General features: G+C 44.7%; 1 protein-coding gene across 5 annotated transcripts in view; it reads right to left on the bottom strand.

The window, feature by feature from the left end:
• OGFOD3 (2-oxoglutarate and iron dependent oxygenase domain containing 3) overlaps positions 1-16,572 on the bottom strand; it is a 78,483-nt gene that overhangs the window by 60,483 nt on the left and 1,428 nt on the right. For 3 of the 5 annotated variants that reach the window (XM_006132382.4, XM_075903543.1, XM_075903545.1), the window contains exons 2-4: positions 15,165-15,382; positions 3,260-3,335; positions 2,852-2,894 (exon numbers count right to left, since the gene is read on the bottom strand). In XM_006132382.4, coding sequence (XP_006132444.2) covers positions 2,852-2,894; positions 3,260-3,335; positions 15,165-15,382 — 337 coding nt within the window. The remainder of the gene's footprint in view (positions 1-2,851; positions 2,895-3,259; positions 3,336-15,164; positions 15,383-16,572) is intronic. The other 2 variants (XM_075903544.1, XM_075903546.1) reach the window with 1 other exon arrangement.

Genomic DNA, 16,572 nt, shown 5'->3' with positions numbered 1-16,572 from the left:
CATCCGCCCCCAGAGCCAGGCACCCCCAACCCCCCACTCAATGCCCTCTCTCCCCCCCAGATCCAGGCCCTCCCAGCTCCCCCCACTCTAACCCAATGCCCTCTCTCTCCCCCAGAACCAGGCACCCCCAGACCCCTCCCATTCTAACCCAATGCCTGGAACAGCCACTGCCACAGGTTGGTCACCCCCGATTTGATTATTTGCAAACCATTCACTAAAGCTAACAGCACTTGGATAAAGGACATTTACATTTGCTTCTTTCAAGTGAAGCAATCGGTTACCATCTGCTGAAAAGCAAGAGCTGCCCCCCAACACTCACATATAATTTGATCTGAAGTAGCTCACAGCCAAAAAGTTTCCCTAATAGTGTCAGTCAAGATTATATGATTCACATACTGCAAGGATCCTTCATACTGAGAAGAGCCCCTCGTCCTCAGACAAATCAGTAATCCAATGAATTCTCCTGTCAGCCAGCTGAAAGGGAGTATTCGTATCTAATGCTATTCAAAACTCTGTGCCCAATTCAACGGTTACATCAACACAGAACACAGATCCAACATCACAAAAGTAGTGACAGTACTGAAAAAATGACTAGTTTTACATAGCTTCAGAGGGGTAGCCGAGTTAGTCTGTAAGGGTATGTCTACACTACCCCGCTAGTTCGAACTAGCGGGGTAATGTATGCATACCGAACTTGCTAATGAAGCCCGGGATTTGAATTTCCCGGGCTTCATTAGCATAAAGCCGGCGCTGCCATTTTTAAAAGCCGGCTAGTGCGAACCCCGTGCCGCGCGGCTACACGCGGCACGGGGTTCGCACTAGCCGGCTTTTAAAAATGGCGGCGCCGGCTTTATGCTAATGAAGCCCGGGAAATTCAAATCCCGGGCTTCATTAGCAAGTTCGGTATGCATACATTACCCCGCTAGTTCGAACTAGCGGGGTAGTGTAGACATACCCTAACTGGTAGACTATTCATTCACTATGTTTTTCCCCCTTCCTTTCCCCTCCCCATCCCCTATTTATTTTAGAACTGGACTTTTAGTACTCCATTCATCTGAAGTAGGAGGTTGCACCCATGAAAGCTCGTAATACCATCAACATATTTTGTTAATCTTTAAAGTGCTGCTAGACTATTTGTCGTTCACAGACAATTAACTTGATGTTCTGTTCCCATCAGACAGCATAATAAAATGCTGTCTCAAAATACAGTGCTGTGAGTATGATTGTACAGGGCTTTGAATATGTAAGATGCTATATAATGCTAAGTGTTGTTACTATAGCGCAAGTGGGAATATTTATAGGGTGACCATATTTCCCCATGCCAAATATGGGCCACCAAATATGGGGGGCAGCTGGTGCTTGGGGCTCCAGCCCTCAGCACGGGGGGGCGGGCGGGGGCACTTAGGGCTCCAGCCCTGCGGGGAGGGGCGGGGAGAGAGAAGCCACCAGCACACTGGGGTGCTAAGGGCTCCAGCCCCAGAGTGGTTGAGGGGAGTAGCCACTAGTGCTGGAGCTTCAGCGGCTGAAGCTCCAAGTGCCAGTCTCTCCCCATCCACCCTGCCCCATCGCAGAAACAAAGTTCAGTGCCACAACATGTAGGGTGGGGACAGGAGAGGAGGCGCAGGTACTTGAGGCTCCAGCAGCTGAAGCCCTGAGTGCTGGCAGCTCTTCCCCGCCCCCTGCTGAAGGAGAAATACAGGACACTGTGCCCTTTTTTTTAAAAAAGAAGTCGGAACACAGGCAACAGCCCTTAAATACGGGACTGTCCCAGTAAAAATGGGACAGATGGTCACTCTAAATATTTATGTAAAATGCAACAAGTTTAGCGGGATGCCCATCACCTACTGTTCTAAGAATTATTTTCAGAGCACTGAGAGCCTTCCTTTTACCTTTTTTTTTTTTTTAAGGAATCTTGCAAAAAGTGACAAACGAGGAGCCTGGAAACATTTTTAGGTGTGGGAGCTATGTCCCCCACTTCCTGGTAGCAGGCTAGATTCCAGCTCTCTCCATCACCCCCAATACTTACTACCTGACTTCACAAAACAGTGCTGGGGCATCCATTGTAATGCAGTTAACTCCCTCTTGTGGGGAAATCTACAGAACAAGAGACAGCTACATGCAGGTCTCAGCAGGACAGGGAGACACTATAAAATGTGTTTTGGTTCATGTTTGAGGTTCTCTCTGCAATCACAAGGTCTAGAAATGATTTTATATTGCAATGAAAGCTGAGAATCTGAAGCAAAATTGTGCAGAAATGGAATAAATTCTGTGGCAAGTTTCACAGCTGCTAAATAGTGGGATATTTAGGATCCTGAATAAGATGCTTCCTACGCTTTCTCACATGTTAAGCTGTGAAATAATTAAGAATGTTATATTTTAAATTAGCACCACTGTCTTCTAAGTTAGTACTTACTGAAACAGAACAGTGGAAGGTGGAGAGTTGCTCCAGCCCCCACCAGTTAACCTGAACCGGTAAGCCATTAAGGGTGAACTGTATTACACAGAACAGATATCCATCAGAAAGAAATCTATATCCAGCATGTACTCATAAAATGGCTTGCCTTTCCTTTGGTTCATCTAAAACAAGACAAAATGAAGCCACTTTATCCAGTAGTTAATCAAACTATTAATTTTAGAGCTGCAATTCTCTTTCTCCTCTGTAATGGACAAAGACAAATGCATAGATCTGAAACAGACATGATGACCATGGGAAGATCTTGCCAAATTAGGATGGCCAGAGGAATTATCCATCCTACTACCTCCCATAACTCCTTCCCAAAAAATGCATTTAAAACCTGAAAATCTTGCCTTGAGAATAGAAGAATGTAAAAGGTAACAGGACTCTGCTCACCCCTCCATCAGATCCTCCCAAGGACAGTCCCCTCTCTGCTATTCTGCAGGTGAAACAACAGTCTCAAATCAGAACTGCAGCCTTTTTGTCCTTAACAATACAATTTACAAAATAAAATTGCTGAGTAAATATTCACTAACACAATATATGTATGTGCATTGGTAACAGAAAGGAGTTGTCATTTGCTTGAAATCCTTATCTTGCAATTACAAGTCACAAGCAAGAAAATAAAAACAGAGGGGTAGAATACCTGAAAAGATATTAACATCTTATATATAACGTTATCCTTAGTCCTCAGCTAGTGTCTTCTGCACTTATGACATGCTTTAAACACTTTCAGCATAAGCTCCACTTGCCTGTAAATCCAATGCTACTAAGGTAATTCTTTAAGGCTAAAAGAAAAATTACCTACGGATTCTTTCAGCTTCCTCCCTGGTGATTACTGTGTCTGTTATGCCTCTTCCACACTTTCTAGGAGTGCATCCTGGAGATAGATTAAAAAAACAAAGATTACATTACAAAGAAGCACACACTGAATCTCAATAACCTACCTCCCTATTTCCCCAATTTTTCTTCTGCTTGAAAGGGACTTTGACAAGTTAAAAAAAATTTTGAAACCAGATTTATTGACCCATATATTATGCCTACCTAAGAACATTACAACTAAAAGCAACAATAAAAAGACTTAGTGCAGACTAGGATTAAGATTTAGTGCCAGAGAATTTAGCCTTTGTTTAGAACAGTATGTGTCAGGCTATGGCTATATGAGAAACACTGTACTTCATTCCTGTATGTATGAAATAGGAAGAGGGAAACATATAACCATTTCTCATGTCTTACCAAAGGCAGAATTAAAGAAGACAAAGATTCCAGTTTGCATAATAGTCCTTGTAATACAGAAAGATGAGCTGACCTGTCCCCACATGCAGTATTTCAGCCCACCGACAACCCAGGACAAGAAAATGAGATGTTTCATAGTCTGGCCATTCTATAGAAAGCCATTCATCTCAGGTCAACCAATCAAATCCAGCTTTGGCTTGAAACCATTTACTATCCAATGACAAATCCACTGTGCGTAGGTCATTTCCGTGCAGTTTCTAGTGGATGACCATACCAAATCACAACATGTCACCATAATTAGCACCCTAGAATTTTATTTTTGTGTTATTCTAGGCCTATGAAAATGGACCAGGACCCCACTGTTAAAAAACACAAAACAAAGAAGACAGTCCCTGATCACTGCGCTAAGGAATTACAATCCAAGCAGTTCACAGTCTCAAAAGAAATGCAAGGGATTGGATTACCACGAAGAGCAAACTAGCACCATACAAGTGACCCCCCCCAGTCCACCTCTACTGGACAGTGATGACTGCCACACAGAGCTGTTAAAGTAGAAGAATCATAGATTAGGGTTGGAAGAGACCTCAGGAGGTCATCTAGTCCAACCTCCTGCTCAAAGCAGGACCAACCCCAACTAAATCATCCCAGTCAGGGCTTTGTCAAAACAGGACTTAAAAACCTCTAAGTATGGAGATTCCACCCTAGACAGCCCATTCCATTGCTTCACCATCTTGTAGTGAAATAGTTTTTCCTAATATCCAACTCAGACCTCCTCCATGGCAACCTGAGATTTTGTTCTCTCAACTCTTTGTTCTGTCATCTGCCACCACTGAAAATAGCCTGGTTATCTTCTTTGGAAACCTGTCAGGTAGTTGAAGGCTGCTATCAAATTCCCCTCTCATTCTTCTTTTCTGAAGACTAAAAAAGCCCCTCCTAATAAGTCATGTGCTCCAGGTCCCTAATAATTTTGTTGCCCTCTGCTGGACTCTCTCCAGTTTGTCCTCACCCTTTCTGTAGTGGGGAAGAGGGGAGCACCAAAACAGGACACATTACTCCAGATGTGGCCTTGCCAGTGCTGAATAGAGAGAAGCAGTCGCTTCTCCTAATGCAGCTCACTATGCCCTCAGCCTTCTTAGCTACAAGGGCCCACTGTTGATTCATACCAGTTTCTCATTTACTATAATCCCAAGGTCCTTTTCTACAGAAAATGTGAAGTGAAGTGAAGAAGTTGTCATGCCCCTGCCCACTTTATGAAAATTGGCTTATGAATATGAATATACACAACTCAAAGATGTTTTAGGCTAAAGGCGTCATGCGACTTTTTAAAGTTATGATCTGCTGAATGTGTATATTCTATTTCTGTGCATGTATCACTGTTGTATGTAAAGTTAGAAATATGAAATGTGAATCAGTTTATAAACCTAAAGGTGCTAATGAGGACCATTGGGGATACTCTGGAAACATAACAGCTCCGTACTCAAACCAAAGGCCTGTAATTAGTCTTGTTTCTCTGTAAGCCTGGTTTGTGGTTGGCCCTGCCCAGACATGTGGCTAGGCCTATTTTGGATCTTGTACTTTTCCACTCAAGGTGAGAAAAAATTGAGCTGAACACAAAAAATTCCTGCCTTTGGCAAAAGGGAAACCAAACAATAGGGGCAGTGGCCAGACACCACTTTTCACTTTCAAAATGAAATTAGAAAGGAGGGGGGTTTCACAAGGTTTCAAGTGTTGTTAGGGATGCAGTATCCAGTTGACGCAAAGACATTCAGTGATAACAGCATAACAGCTTTAAAAGTGCAAGCTACATGACCTCTCTGACAAGGATCAAGAGAACATATCAAGATAAAACAAAATACAGGACTATGTAGCACTTTAAAGACTAACAAGATGGTTTATTAGGTGATGAGTTTTCGTGGGCCAGACCCACTTCCTCAGATCAAATAGTGGAAGAAAATAGTCACAGCCATATTTGCCAAAGGATACAATTTAAAAAAATGAACACATATGAAAAGGACAAATCACATTTCAAAACAGAGGGGGAAGGCGGGGGAAAGGAAGGTAAATGCCTGTGAGTTAATGATATTAGAGGTGGGGAAGGGGAGATGTCTGTGAGTTAATGGTATTAGAGGTGATAATTGGGGAAGCTATCTTGGTAATGGGTAAGATAGTTTGGGTCTTTGTTCAGCCCCCTGCGGAGAGTGTCGAATTTTAGCATGAATGCCAGTTCAGAGGATTCCCTTTCAAGTGCAGATTTGAATGTAAACTCCAAGAAGCTCTGGGAGACAGACCCATAATCTCCTATAGACAACCACCTAACCTCAAGATGATTCTTACCAACAACCACAAGACATACCACACTAATACCAACCCTGGTACTTTCCCTTGCAACAAACCCCGTTGTCAGCTTTGTCCACATATTCACTCTGCTGACACCATTATTGGGCCTAACCAAGTGAGTTATAAGATCAAGAATACGTATTCCTGCGCATCCAGAAATATAATCTATGCTATCATGTGCCAAAAGTGTCCGTCTGCTATGTACATTGGACAAACGTCTCAGACACTTCGCCAAAGAATCAATGCCCACAAAACAGACATTAGACAGGATCACAAAGAAAAAACAGTTTCTTGCCATTTCAACCAGAAAGGACACTGTCTCAATGACCTAATCACATGCATCCTACTTCAGAAGACATTCAAATCTGCACTTGAAAGGGAATCCTCTGAACTGGCATTCATGCTAAAATTCGACACTCTCCGCAGGGGGCTGAACAAAGACCCGAACTACCTTACCCATTACAAAGATAGCTTCCCCAATTATCACCTCTAATACCATTAACTCACAGACATCTCCCCTTCCCCACCTCTAATATCATTAACTCACAGGCATTTACCTTCCTTTCCCCCGCATCCCCCTCTGTTCTGAAATGTGATTTGTCCTTTTCATATCTGTTCATTTTTTTTAATTGTATCCTTTGGTATATATGGTTGTGACTATTTTCTTCCACTATTTGATCTGAGGAAGTGGGTCTGGCCCACGAAAGCTCATCATCTAATAAACCATCTTGTTAGTCTTTAAAGTGCTACATAGTCCTGTATTTTGTTTCAGCTACACCAGACTAACACGGCTACATTTCTATCACTATTCTACATCAAGATAAGAGGAACATTCAGCATGAGGAGGATAGAATGTATCCAGTACCATACAACTGGCCAAAACTCCTACACCTTACTTTTTAAAAGCTACATCCCCCCAAGATACCATATACTGTGGAGACTATGGTTACTGTAGGAATTCTCCCAGGAGCAAGAAGTTAACTTGTCACAAAGTTCAAATCATACAGCCCACCTGAGACAAACATAGAACAAAACAGCTACAATGACATTCCTGTAACAATACTTGCAGCCTCACTGCTCAATCTTCTGATCCTACTGATCACACACTTTCCCTATGCCTTTCTGTATCCACTTCTATAACCTCTGGATGGTGTCACATTGAAGCTACCTCCTAGACCATCATTGACAAGAAGTACCACCAATACAACACAGAAAGCAATCCACAAGAAGATTTATCCATGATCACTACAATAAAGTTACAGAAAAGCACGCTTTGAGAGATTTGCATGCCTAATTTAAAATGATAATTACAGTTCCTGATCATGATGTACCACATCTTACTCCCTAAATACACTACGCCTCTGACAAGCAATGCTTTGAACTTCCACACGACCAATGTTCACTACCATATAGTGGTAAGGAATAAACTCAAAGCTGCGTGACGCCAATTACAATATCGATTAAAGCAGGCTGGAAATACAATGAAACTGCTTTAAAATCCATTATAATGGCTCAAAATCCTGTCCTATTAGCCTTCTTAAAAGTCTCCTGTTGTTGTCACATTAGATGCAGGAATTACCACTGCAAATGTTGTCAACACCAAGGACTAGTCTGGATGCAGAAGCTACACAAACAGAAACTTAGGCCAGCCTTTGAATGTTAAACTTTAATTGAATCTTTATATTGATTTTTGGTGAACTTTGGAAAGTTGACTTAAAATATTTACTGTACTTGATTGAAAGTACTTAAATGAAAGAGCACCATCTACAGCCCCCAGGTACATGCTCTTCTGGACTCTTCTTCAAGCAACTTTTGTGGGCACTAAAGTTCAAAAGCAGTCATTATCTAGTTACCTGAAAAGGTTACTGCCTCAAACACAGCTGATTATATCTTTGTATTCCCCTCTCATTAAGGCCAGAAAGAGGCAGTGTAGTCCCCTATCTAGATAATTAGTTTGAAACAGTTTGAGAGGTTACAGCCATGGACAATTTAATTCATTGTGTCAAAGACAAATTCACTATTATGAGACACTTTTTTTGATCTCATGCAAGAGAACTCCTAACTGGCAAAGACCATAAGAAACGCTAGCTTTGAATTAGAGATATGAACTGGTAACAAGTTAACCAGTTGCCAGGTGATGCTTACTGGATACCAGGGAGTGGGGGGTGGCAGCAGCATCTGGGGGACCCACATACATAGGGGACAGCAGCGGCAGCCTGCTTAATCAGTTAACCGTTAACTGATTAACTGGGATTTGACATCCCTACTTTGAACAGATAGACGAAAACACCTGGTACAGTGGTTCTCAAACTGTGGTCTGCGGCTAGAGCTCAGCTCCCACCCTTTCAACCTCTCTCCTTCTCCCTGCAACAGGGAGCATGTGCTGGTGCTCCAAACTCACGCACCCTCTGCGAGGTTGGAGCGCCAGCACTGGCTTCCCTTGGCAATGGGGGAGCCCCAAGCCTTCCCACTGGATCTGCCTTGTGGGGAAGAAGCAGAGCCAGAAACGGCTCTGTGCACAGCCACTCCCCCTTCCCTGGCTGAGGAAACAGCAGCACACTGATGTGCTGCCTGGAGGCTTTCCCTGCTGCTCCTTTTGCCCGGAATTCAGCCAATGGGAGCAGCAGGAGGCCGTGCCTGAGACACAATGCTTATGAGTGGCTTGGGGCATGAAAGCAAGTGCCCCCACCACCCCTTCATTTCCAGATCCCCTGCATGCCTACCCTGCTCTGTACCACCCCCACCAAGACCCCATAGCCCCAGCTTGCTTCCTGCAGCCTCCCCCGAGTCAGACACCCTTCACCCAACCTGCTCCTGCACTATCCCTCCAGGGCAGACACCCTACTCCCAGCCTGCTCCTGCACCCAGATCCTGCACTCTCACCCCATCCCACTCACTGGCAGCCCTGACCCACAAACGGAACCCTCATTTTTGTCCTCACCCCAGAGCCTGGGAGAATGCACAAAATCCACTAAACCCGAAACCCCAGAATAAATCTGGCCCATCAGAAGCCCTGAACCTCAGTCCTCCCAGTCCAGTCTCCTCACCTCACTACTCTGAGGCTTCAGTGAGGGTTGGGGGGTTTTGGAGAAGTTTTTTTGCTTTTCCCTTGTGTGGTCCCCAATTGATTTTTCTGTGGGTCAGCGGCGCCAAGGCCAAAAAAGGTTCCCTACCTCTGCCATAAATAAAGAAAAATTGAAACCTTTTCTGTTGGACATAAATTAATATTTTACTTTATTTAAAATGAAGTTTGATTAAGCACTTTAACTTTATTATGTTAGTTTATCTGTTTAATAATTTAATATTTCCTCTCTCATTGGTTAAATTAAACCATTCTCCCTGCTACAGTACTAGCAAAATCGCTTGGGCGTAATTATGTAATTAATGGTGCATTTCCATTAGCAATTGGTGGTCCATGGAAAGATTTGCATTGAGCTAAGTGGGGGACAGGCCAAAAACTTTGAGAACCACTATTCTAGTGGCTTGATGGTCACTATCCATATATTTTAATGGTCACTGGACATGTGTATGAGCACTTTGCTTATCCAAAGGCAAGTAAGTGAATGCCTGATATAAATTAGGGATGTGAATGGTTAACCAGCAGCCAAGCCAGGCTGGAACAGCCCCCCATCCAACGCTGCTCCAGCCCAGCCACTGTTTAACCATTCACATCCTTAATTTGTATCAGGGAGAAGGTGCCCACTCCAGCCCCCTGCCTGCAGCACGCACAACAGGCCCAACCTGGCCAAAGCAACTCCTGTCCACAGCGGGGGGGCTCAGGCCTGTCGCACCATGCTGCAGGCAGGGGGCTGCTGTGGGCAGGAGGGGCCACTGCAGCCCCTGCCTGTCCCTGTTTAAGCAGTTAACCAGTTAAAAATAACATTCAACTGGTTAACTGATTAAACGGGATTTTATATCCCTGAGAAAAATGAACAGCAGTTAGATTTTGTTCCATCATGAAACAGAACAAGGATGGCACAAGTCAGTTTTAACGTTAATACAATAGTGATTGTTCTCCAGGTCTGGGCTTCTGGGTGGAGGCTGAATGTTTACAATTGCTGTTAGGCTATGATCAGAGTTCAGAATGCATAGAATCAAAAATGATCACTTTAATAAGTGAGGAACTTAATAGTTAATTAATATTAATAGTTCTGCTGCTATAGTTCAACATTCGCTTAAAGACCTTTTGGTTCTTGTGCAAGAAATTGTGACAGGACTCCACAGGATATTGCCAGGCTCAGAGCTGCATCTGGACTCAGCACCAGAGGGCAATAACCTTTATCTTCTTAATTCTTCCCTGAATCTGCACTTCAAAAATGATGACAATACACAGCTCTGTGCTCAGCTATATAAAGGGAACCGATTTTCCACACTGCTATTTGCTGGCTCTGGATTAGGAATGTAAAATTCAATTTAATTTGATAGCTGGTTAAACATTATGTTTAACCAATTAAACGGGTGGGTTGTGGCAGACAGGGGCTGCTATGGGTGGGCTGGATCACTTTGCAAATGGGAGCTGTTCCAGCCAGGCTGAAGCAGCCCCCTGCCCATTGCGGGCACCATGGGGCTGAAGTAGCCCCCATCAGTTAACAAGTTAACCATTCACATCCCTATTCTGGATTTACTTGTACTTCTATTTTGCTGAGTAGTTACCCTCTTAAAAATAAATTAGTTTAAAAAAAATCAAAACCTAGAAAATACCTCTGACAAGGTCTGTGTCCTTTTTTAACAGCAAGGGCTCAGAGCATTTTGGAAACAACAAGTCTAGAGAAGGGTGAGAGAGAGATGGATGGAAATGTCCTTGCATCACTCAGACTGTTAAGGCAAACTGTGTGGATGAGCTGCAAAAGGGAACTCCTCCAGTTTTCCTGAGCGGGAAGAATGGTGTCTACCAGGACTGGTGGCCAGGAGTTAAAGATAAAAGCCATTTCAATACTGTAAACCCTGCTGTTCAGGCATCAGACAGTGATGCAGGGAAGAACTAAAAGGCCAAAAGGAAGGGATGGTAGGCTGAAGCAGAATGAAATGGTTAAGATATAAAGTACAGTTTCAAGCAGACTACTCAAAGCTTTAGAACTGAATCTAATTTGGGAGCACCCGCAGCTCCCTGGCTAAATGCGATCATCCCTTTACTGAGTCACTAAGCTACATGCAAACTACTTTAGAGGTGACAGCAGTTTCCTGGCTCTGTCACAATATAGCATGAAATATATTTCTTTAATCATCTCAAGATCACCCCCCTGTGGAGACCAAGCAAAAGACAAGAGCTGGCCGACCACACAATTCAACATACATCCACAGTACAATTTGGATTATCTTGTTAACAGGACCAGTGTTTGGAAAAGCATTAAATACCACAAGTGAATTCTTGAAAATGTAGCTTACAGGAACCGATCTTTAAAAAATAATCACTTAGAAATAAAAAATAAAATATCATAAGTGAAGAGAGCATCTAATAACAGCTCAGAAATCAAGCAAAAGGCTTAACTTTACCCAGTTTTAGAATAGCTCTAACCTAGCCCCAAAGCTACTCTCCTTTCATGTGACTGGATCTGCATCTGCAAAGACATCATCTGGTCTGAATAATCTACTATGTATTTTAGAGTTTGTCTGTCTGTGTATCTGTTCAATGACTCCTCCTAAATTCTAAGATCACCAAATTCAATATACAGCTTCCTCCTATAACTTAAAGCAAGTCAAGGGTTTGGTTGGGTCAGTGTAGCCAGACAGAACACCCCCCCCCCCCCCCCCCCCGACATCCTTGGGAGAGAGAATCCTTGAGAATGAAACTCTGTCTTCAAAGGCTCCAGGGCCTCCAGAGGTGCTGGAATAACAATAGCCCTGGATGCTAGACAGGAACCAGATAACAGCGGCAATTGGGCCAGCAGGCTACTGGGGCCACAGGTTGCCTTTGGCTGGTACCAGTAATTGATATGCCTACACACCGTCCCATCAGAAAGAATGTCTGGCCCTAATGATTTAGTTACCTCCATCTCACAGGTGCAAATTAAGCTTTGGACCCCCTGTGGGAATGGGCGTCACAAAGACGTTCCAACTTAATTGGTATTTTAATGACAAGAGAAACGTCCACGTGACCACAGGGGTATAAAGTGGGGCCCTGTGCCCCACTCTAATTGGAGATCCACCCATATACCTGCTGGTCAGGAGGTCTTGGACCCCCAAGACTTTAGGGATGCCTTCGTCTCGTATCGACTGCTTCCCATTGGGATTGAGAGAAACGCTGGCTTCGCCGGAGTAAGGATTGCAGGGGTGAGAATATACCTGCTAGGTGTCTGTTTGTGCGCATTCAATAAGAGGTCAGGGAACCAAAAGGGTTCCATGGTACCTTTAAGTGACTGTTATTGTATTGTCTTTGTAGTGACTGTGTTATCTGTAACACAGCAGTAACATTTAACAGCTAAGCTTGCCTTGTAACAATAAAATAGTAACTGTTTAAGATTTAACCTGACTCCTCCTGTTGCTGTAACAGAACCAAACACAATCAAAAAGAACCATAGCCGGTCCGGGGTAAACGCATTAAGAGCTGAGCGTTGAGTCGTGCCGCCTTCACGGGGCAGACTCTTGGGGCACCTGTCAGCCTCCCTGGCTGACCGCTTGTGACGGGGTGGAGCAACCCCGTCACTCGCTAACGCCGACTGGGGCAGCCGAGAGGGAGATAACAAGCGCGGCCAGCCCGCGCGAGGGAGGGACACGTCATCACGCGGCGCCTGGGCGCACCAGTGATGACGTCACGGGCGCGACGCCAGGGAACCCGGAAGAGAGGGGGAGCATAAAGGGGGTGGCAGCGACCGGGGAAAGGTGGTCGGAGCCAGGGGAATCAGGAGGTCAGGAGGGAGAGGAGGCAACCGAGAGGCCCGAGCAAGGGGGAAGCAGAGGAGGCAGGCAGCCCGCGGGAGTCAGCGGGTGACCGGCGCGGACAAGGGCTGGCGGAGTGGAGAACGACCCAGGGCGGGCAGTGGAACCCGGGAGCAGGTGTGTTTGAGGTACTAGCCCCCCTGCTACCACCGAGAGGCACACTCTCGGTGTTAGGGCCCTGGGTCGGGGCCCGGACCCCCCACTCCGCCCGGGAGATTCAGAACTGAGCAGTGTATTGAGCAGAATCGAGTTACAAGCAGGTGAGGTGGCGGATCTCACTGCCACCTCGTTACACCGCTGCGAAGGGACTTTGTCCTAGCAGTCAAAGACTCGGGTGTGATAGGGCTCACAGACCACTCACTACCCCGGCCACCGGCTAACAGTCAGGAAAATGGGATGTGCCTGGAATGCGGTTGCTTTTCATAAAACCATACAAAAAAAAGAACAGAATCACCAAGCAGGTGAAATAGGCTGGCTGGGTATGCCCCTTCCCCTATTCGGGACTGCCCCATTCCTAAGCCTCCCACTCCCAGGCACCCTTTACGGAGGACTGGAGGGACTGAAGTAGCCCCTCCCCCAATTCATACAGGAGCATTGCTGGCTGTTCCATTTGTCAGCAAGCGAAGGGAAAGAGCACACCCCTCACTATGGCTGGATAGCGCAGGGAGCAGATGAACCTGGCTCTGCCCCAGCCAGGGGACATGCACCCCTCCCCTTGCTGTGCCTGCTGGAGCTGCAACAACCCTGAAGAGGCACTTCGCACCTGGCACCAAGCTGCTTCAGTGAGAGGGGGTTGGAGTTGTCCTCTCTTCCCTGGGGCAGATTAAACTACCAGGCTTAAAAGATCCCCAGAAGGTGGGGGAAAGATTGCTGGCCAGCCAAAAATAATCACATGAATAAAAGTAATCTGAGTCTAGCTCCAGCTCACTCACAGTTATTGGGCTTGAAGCACAAATGACTCCATGAAATTTTCTACCCTACATTATGAAAGAAGACAAAGTAAATGATCATAATGATTCCTTTTGGTGATGAGATCTATCAATTAGGAAATATTTTCACACATCTAAAGCTAAAAGGCTTCTGAATAGAACAAGCTCCTGCAACAGGGGTTTTCTTTGGGCCCATCAGGATGTGGAATAAATACCAAGAAAGCAGAACCTGCAAGTGTCATGGGCTACATCAACTAGGGATGTAAGAGTGTAACCGTGTAAATGGGTACCAAAACACCTATACAGCTACACCTGACTCCAGGTGGCTCCCCAGGAGCTGGACCGGCCACCCCACATTGCTGCCTCTACATCAGCAGAGGGTGGCAGGCAGGAGCCAGTGTGCACATAGTGCCAGATTAAAACCCGGCTCCCTGTGAGTACCGGCTCCCTGGGAGCCTCTTGCCAACCCACGCTGCTGCCTCTGTATCAGAGGCAGCAACTAGTTTTCGGGGAGCAGAGCAGCCTGCCACCCTGTGTGAATTTTTCAGCAGTTACACGGTTAATCAATTACACACATTTTAACATCCCTAACACCAGGCATGGCCCAATTCCACTGCAGCAAATGTTGTGGGAACTACATGGTCCCTAAGTGTCAATTATTTTCACCTGTCTCTAGAAGATCCATCATCAGGAACCCATAATAATCATAAGTGGATGGGGAAATGCATAGCTAGTTGAGAGAAAGCAGTTTCTCCAAAGGTGACCTTATTATCTGGAAGGGGATATGCAACCAAAGACAGAACCCATGTGCTTACTGAATGTGGGGATGACCATATCAAAGCTGCTGTTTTCATTATCAGTGACAACCTTGCAAGGGAAACTGGCCCTTAACTACAGTACTTAAAGTACATGATTTGGGAAACAACCAATATTAGAAGTTGGCACTTATGTGATTACTGTGTGCTCACAGTGCAGATGGTATCCAGAATTAGTTCCACTACATATCCTGAATTTGTTACTGGTAACAAACTCCCACTAGAAGAATCAACAGAGAATGAAAAGGAAATGAGAAAGTGATTTAGCAAGGCATTTAATTTCACACTGCCCTAATGAAGCAGTTTGGGGTGGGGAATACACATGGAAAAACAGCAAAGTGCTTTTGGAACCAGCAGCTCCTGGAGCGATACAAGACACCAGAGCATTTGGGAAGTCCAGGAACATGTGAGTTATGATGAACTATATGCTAGAGAGAAGAGGTTGGTATTATGGACTCCAGTAGACATGAGGAAAGCCTGCTGTGGCCCTACTCCACAACACTTATGTACAAATACCTTCAAATCTTTTATGGCTGTCATAGTCCTCAGAGCAAGGCACCTCGATGAATCTGTCCCGCAGACTTTCACTGTAATGAGCCAGAACCTCAGTGACCCCATCTTCGCAGACCAAGTAGCTCCAGCTTAAAAGGCTAACAAGGACAGCAGAGGAGACTAGGAATGCGACTTTCAGCGACTTCTTCTGTGATTCTTGGTGGGCTCTGTTTCTCCTCACACTAAGAACAGAACACAGATATATTCCTGCATAAACAAGTAACAATCCTACACACCATGCTGCTCTGCTGTGATTAGGAATCACCTTGGGAACTAGCCCATTTGGCTGGATGAACATTCCTAGCTCTGTATCAATGAAAAAGGCTGCAAATTCTTAACTTAATTAAAAGCGGTGAGGAGTCCTGTGGCACCTTATAGACTAACCGAAGTGTTGAAGCATAAGCTTTCGTGGGCAAAGACCCACTTCATCAGATGCATGCATCTGACAAAGTGGGTCTTTGCCCACGAAAGCTTATGCTCCAACACTTCGGTTAGTCTATAAGGTGTCACAGACTCCTCGCCACTTTTGCTGATTCAGACTAACACGGCTACCCCTGTGATAATTAACTTAATTAAGTACATGTTACTTAAGTCTGGACTCACACCAGACTTGAAAGGATTATTAATTTTTCTTTATTATTTTAAATCTATTCCTGATTTTTTAAAATGAAATGAAATGAAACAGGTGCATTATTTGCTCTCATTCCTTTGCAAAACTGCTCAGCATGCACAAAGCTTTTTCATCACAGCCACCAGGAGGCCCTGTTGAAACAAAGAACCAAACTAGAAAATCTCAGCTGTAAGATACTTTATGGTTCTGATTGTTTTTATAATCCTCTCCGCACTCCAATAGTTTGGATTCCAAAGCATTTTACAAGGTATTCACAGAAATATTTTGCTCCCATCAGAATTACAAGGAAGCACTAAAAGTGGCAATAAATGTACCTTATTTTTAGCAGCCAAAACTTAGCTTTTCAATAAGGACCTTGCCATGAGGAAAAGATACACACACAAAAATCCACAGAAGGAAATGAGTCTACTTAATGCGGTTTTTCCCAAACATATATACTTAAGATTCAGGAATGGAAAAATAGAGCAGCTTCTTCTCTGGGCATCTGGACCCCACATTTTACCAAGACATTGAGTTGCTATTTCTAACCAAGCAGGAACCTCAGAGTGACATTTAAAATAGGGAGCATCGATATACCCTCTCCCAACTGGACCCTCTTCTTCCCCTATCAAGCATGCCCCCTACAGCAGCCTGAATCTCCTGGCCCATAAACTCATGCCCTCCCTCTTACCCCGCTACAAGTTTCATTGAGTGCATTGCAACACGCATTACTGAATAGGGTCACAGTATCACTCAGGTCTG

The sequence above is a fragment of the Pelodiscus sinensis genome, chromosome 20 (genome assembly GCF_049634645.1).
Source record: "Pelodiscus sinensis isolate JC-2024 chromosome 20, ASM4963464v1, whole genome shotgun sequence".
Lineage (NCBI taxonomy): Eukaryota > Metazoa > Chordata > Testudines > Trionychidae > Pelodiscus > Pelodiscus sinensis.
Note: the sequence above shows the minus strand (reverse complement) of the source record. Positions and strands in the feature narration are given on the sequence as shown.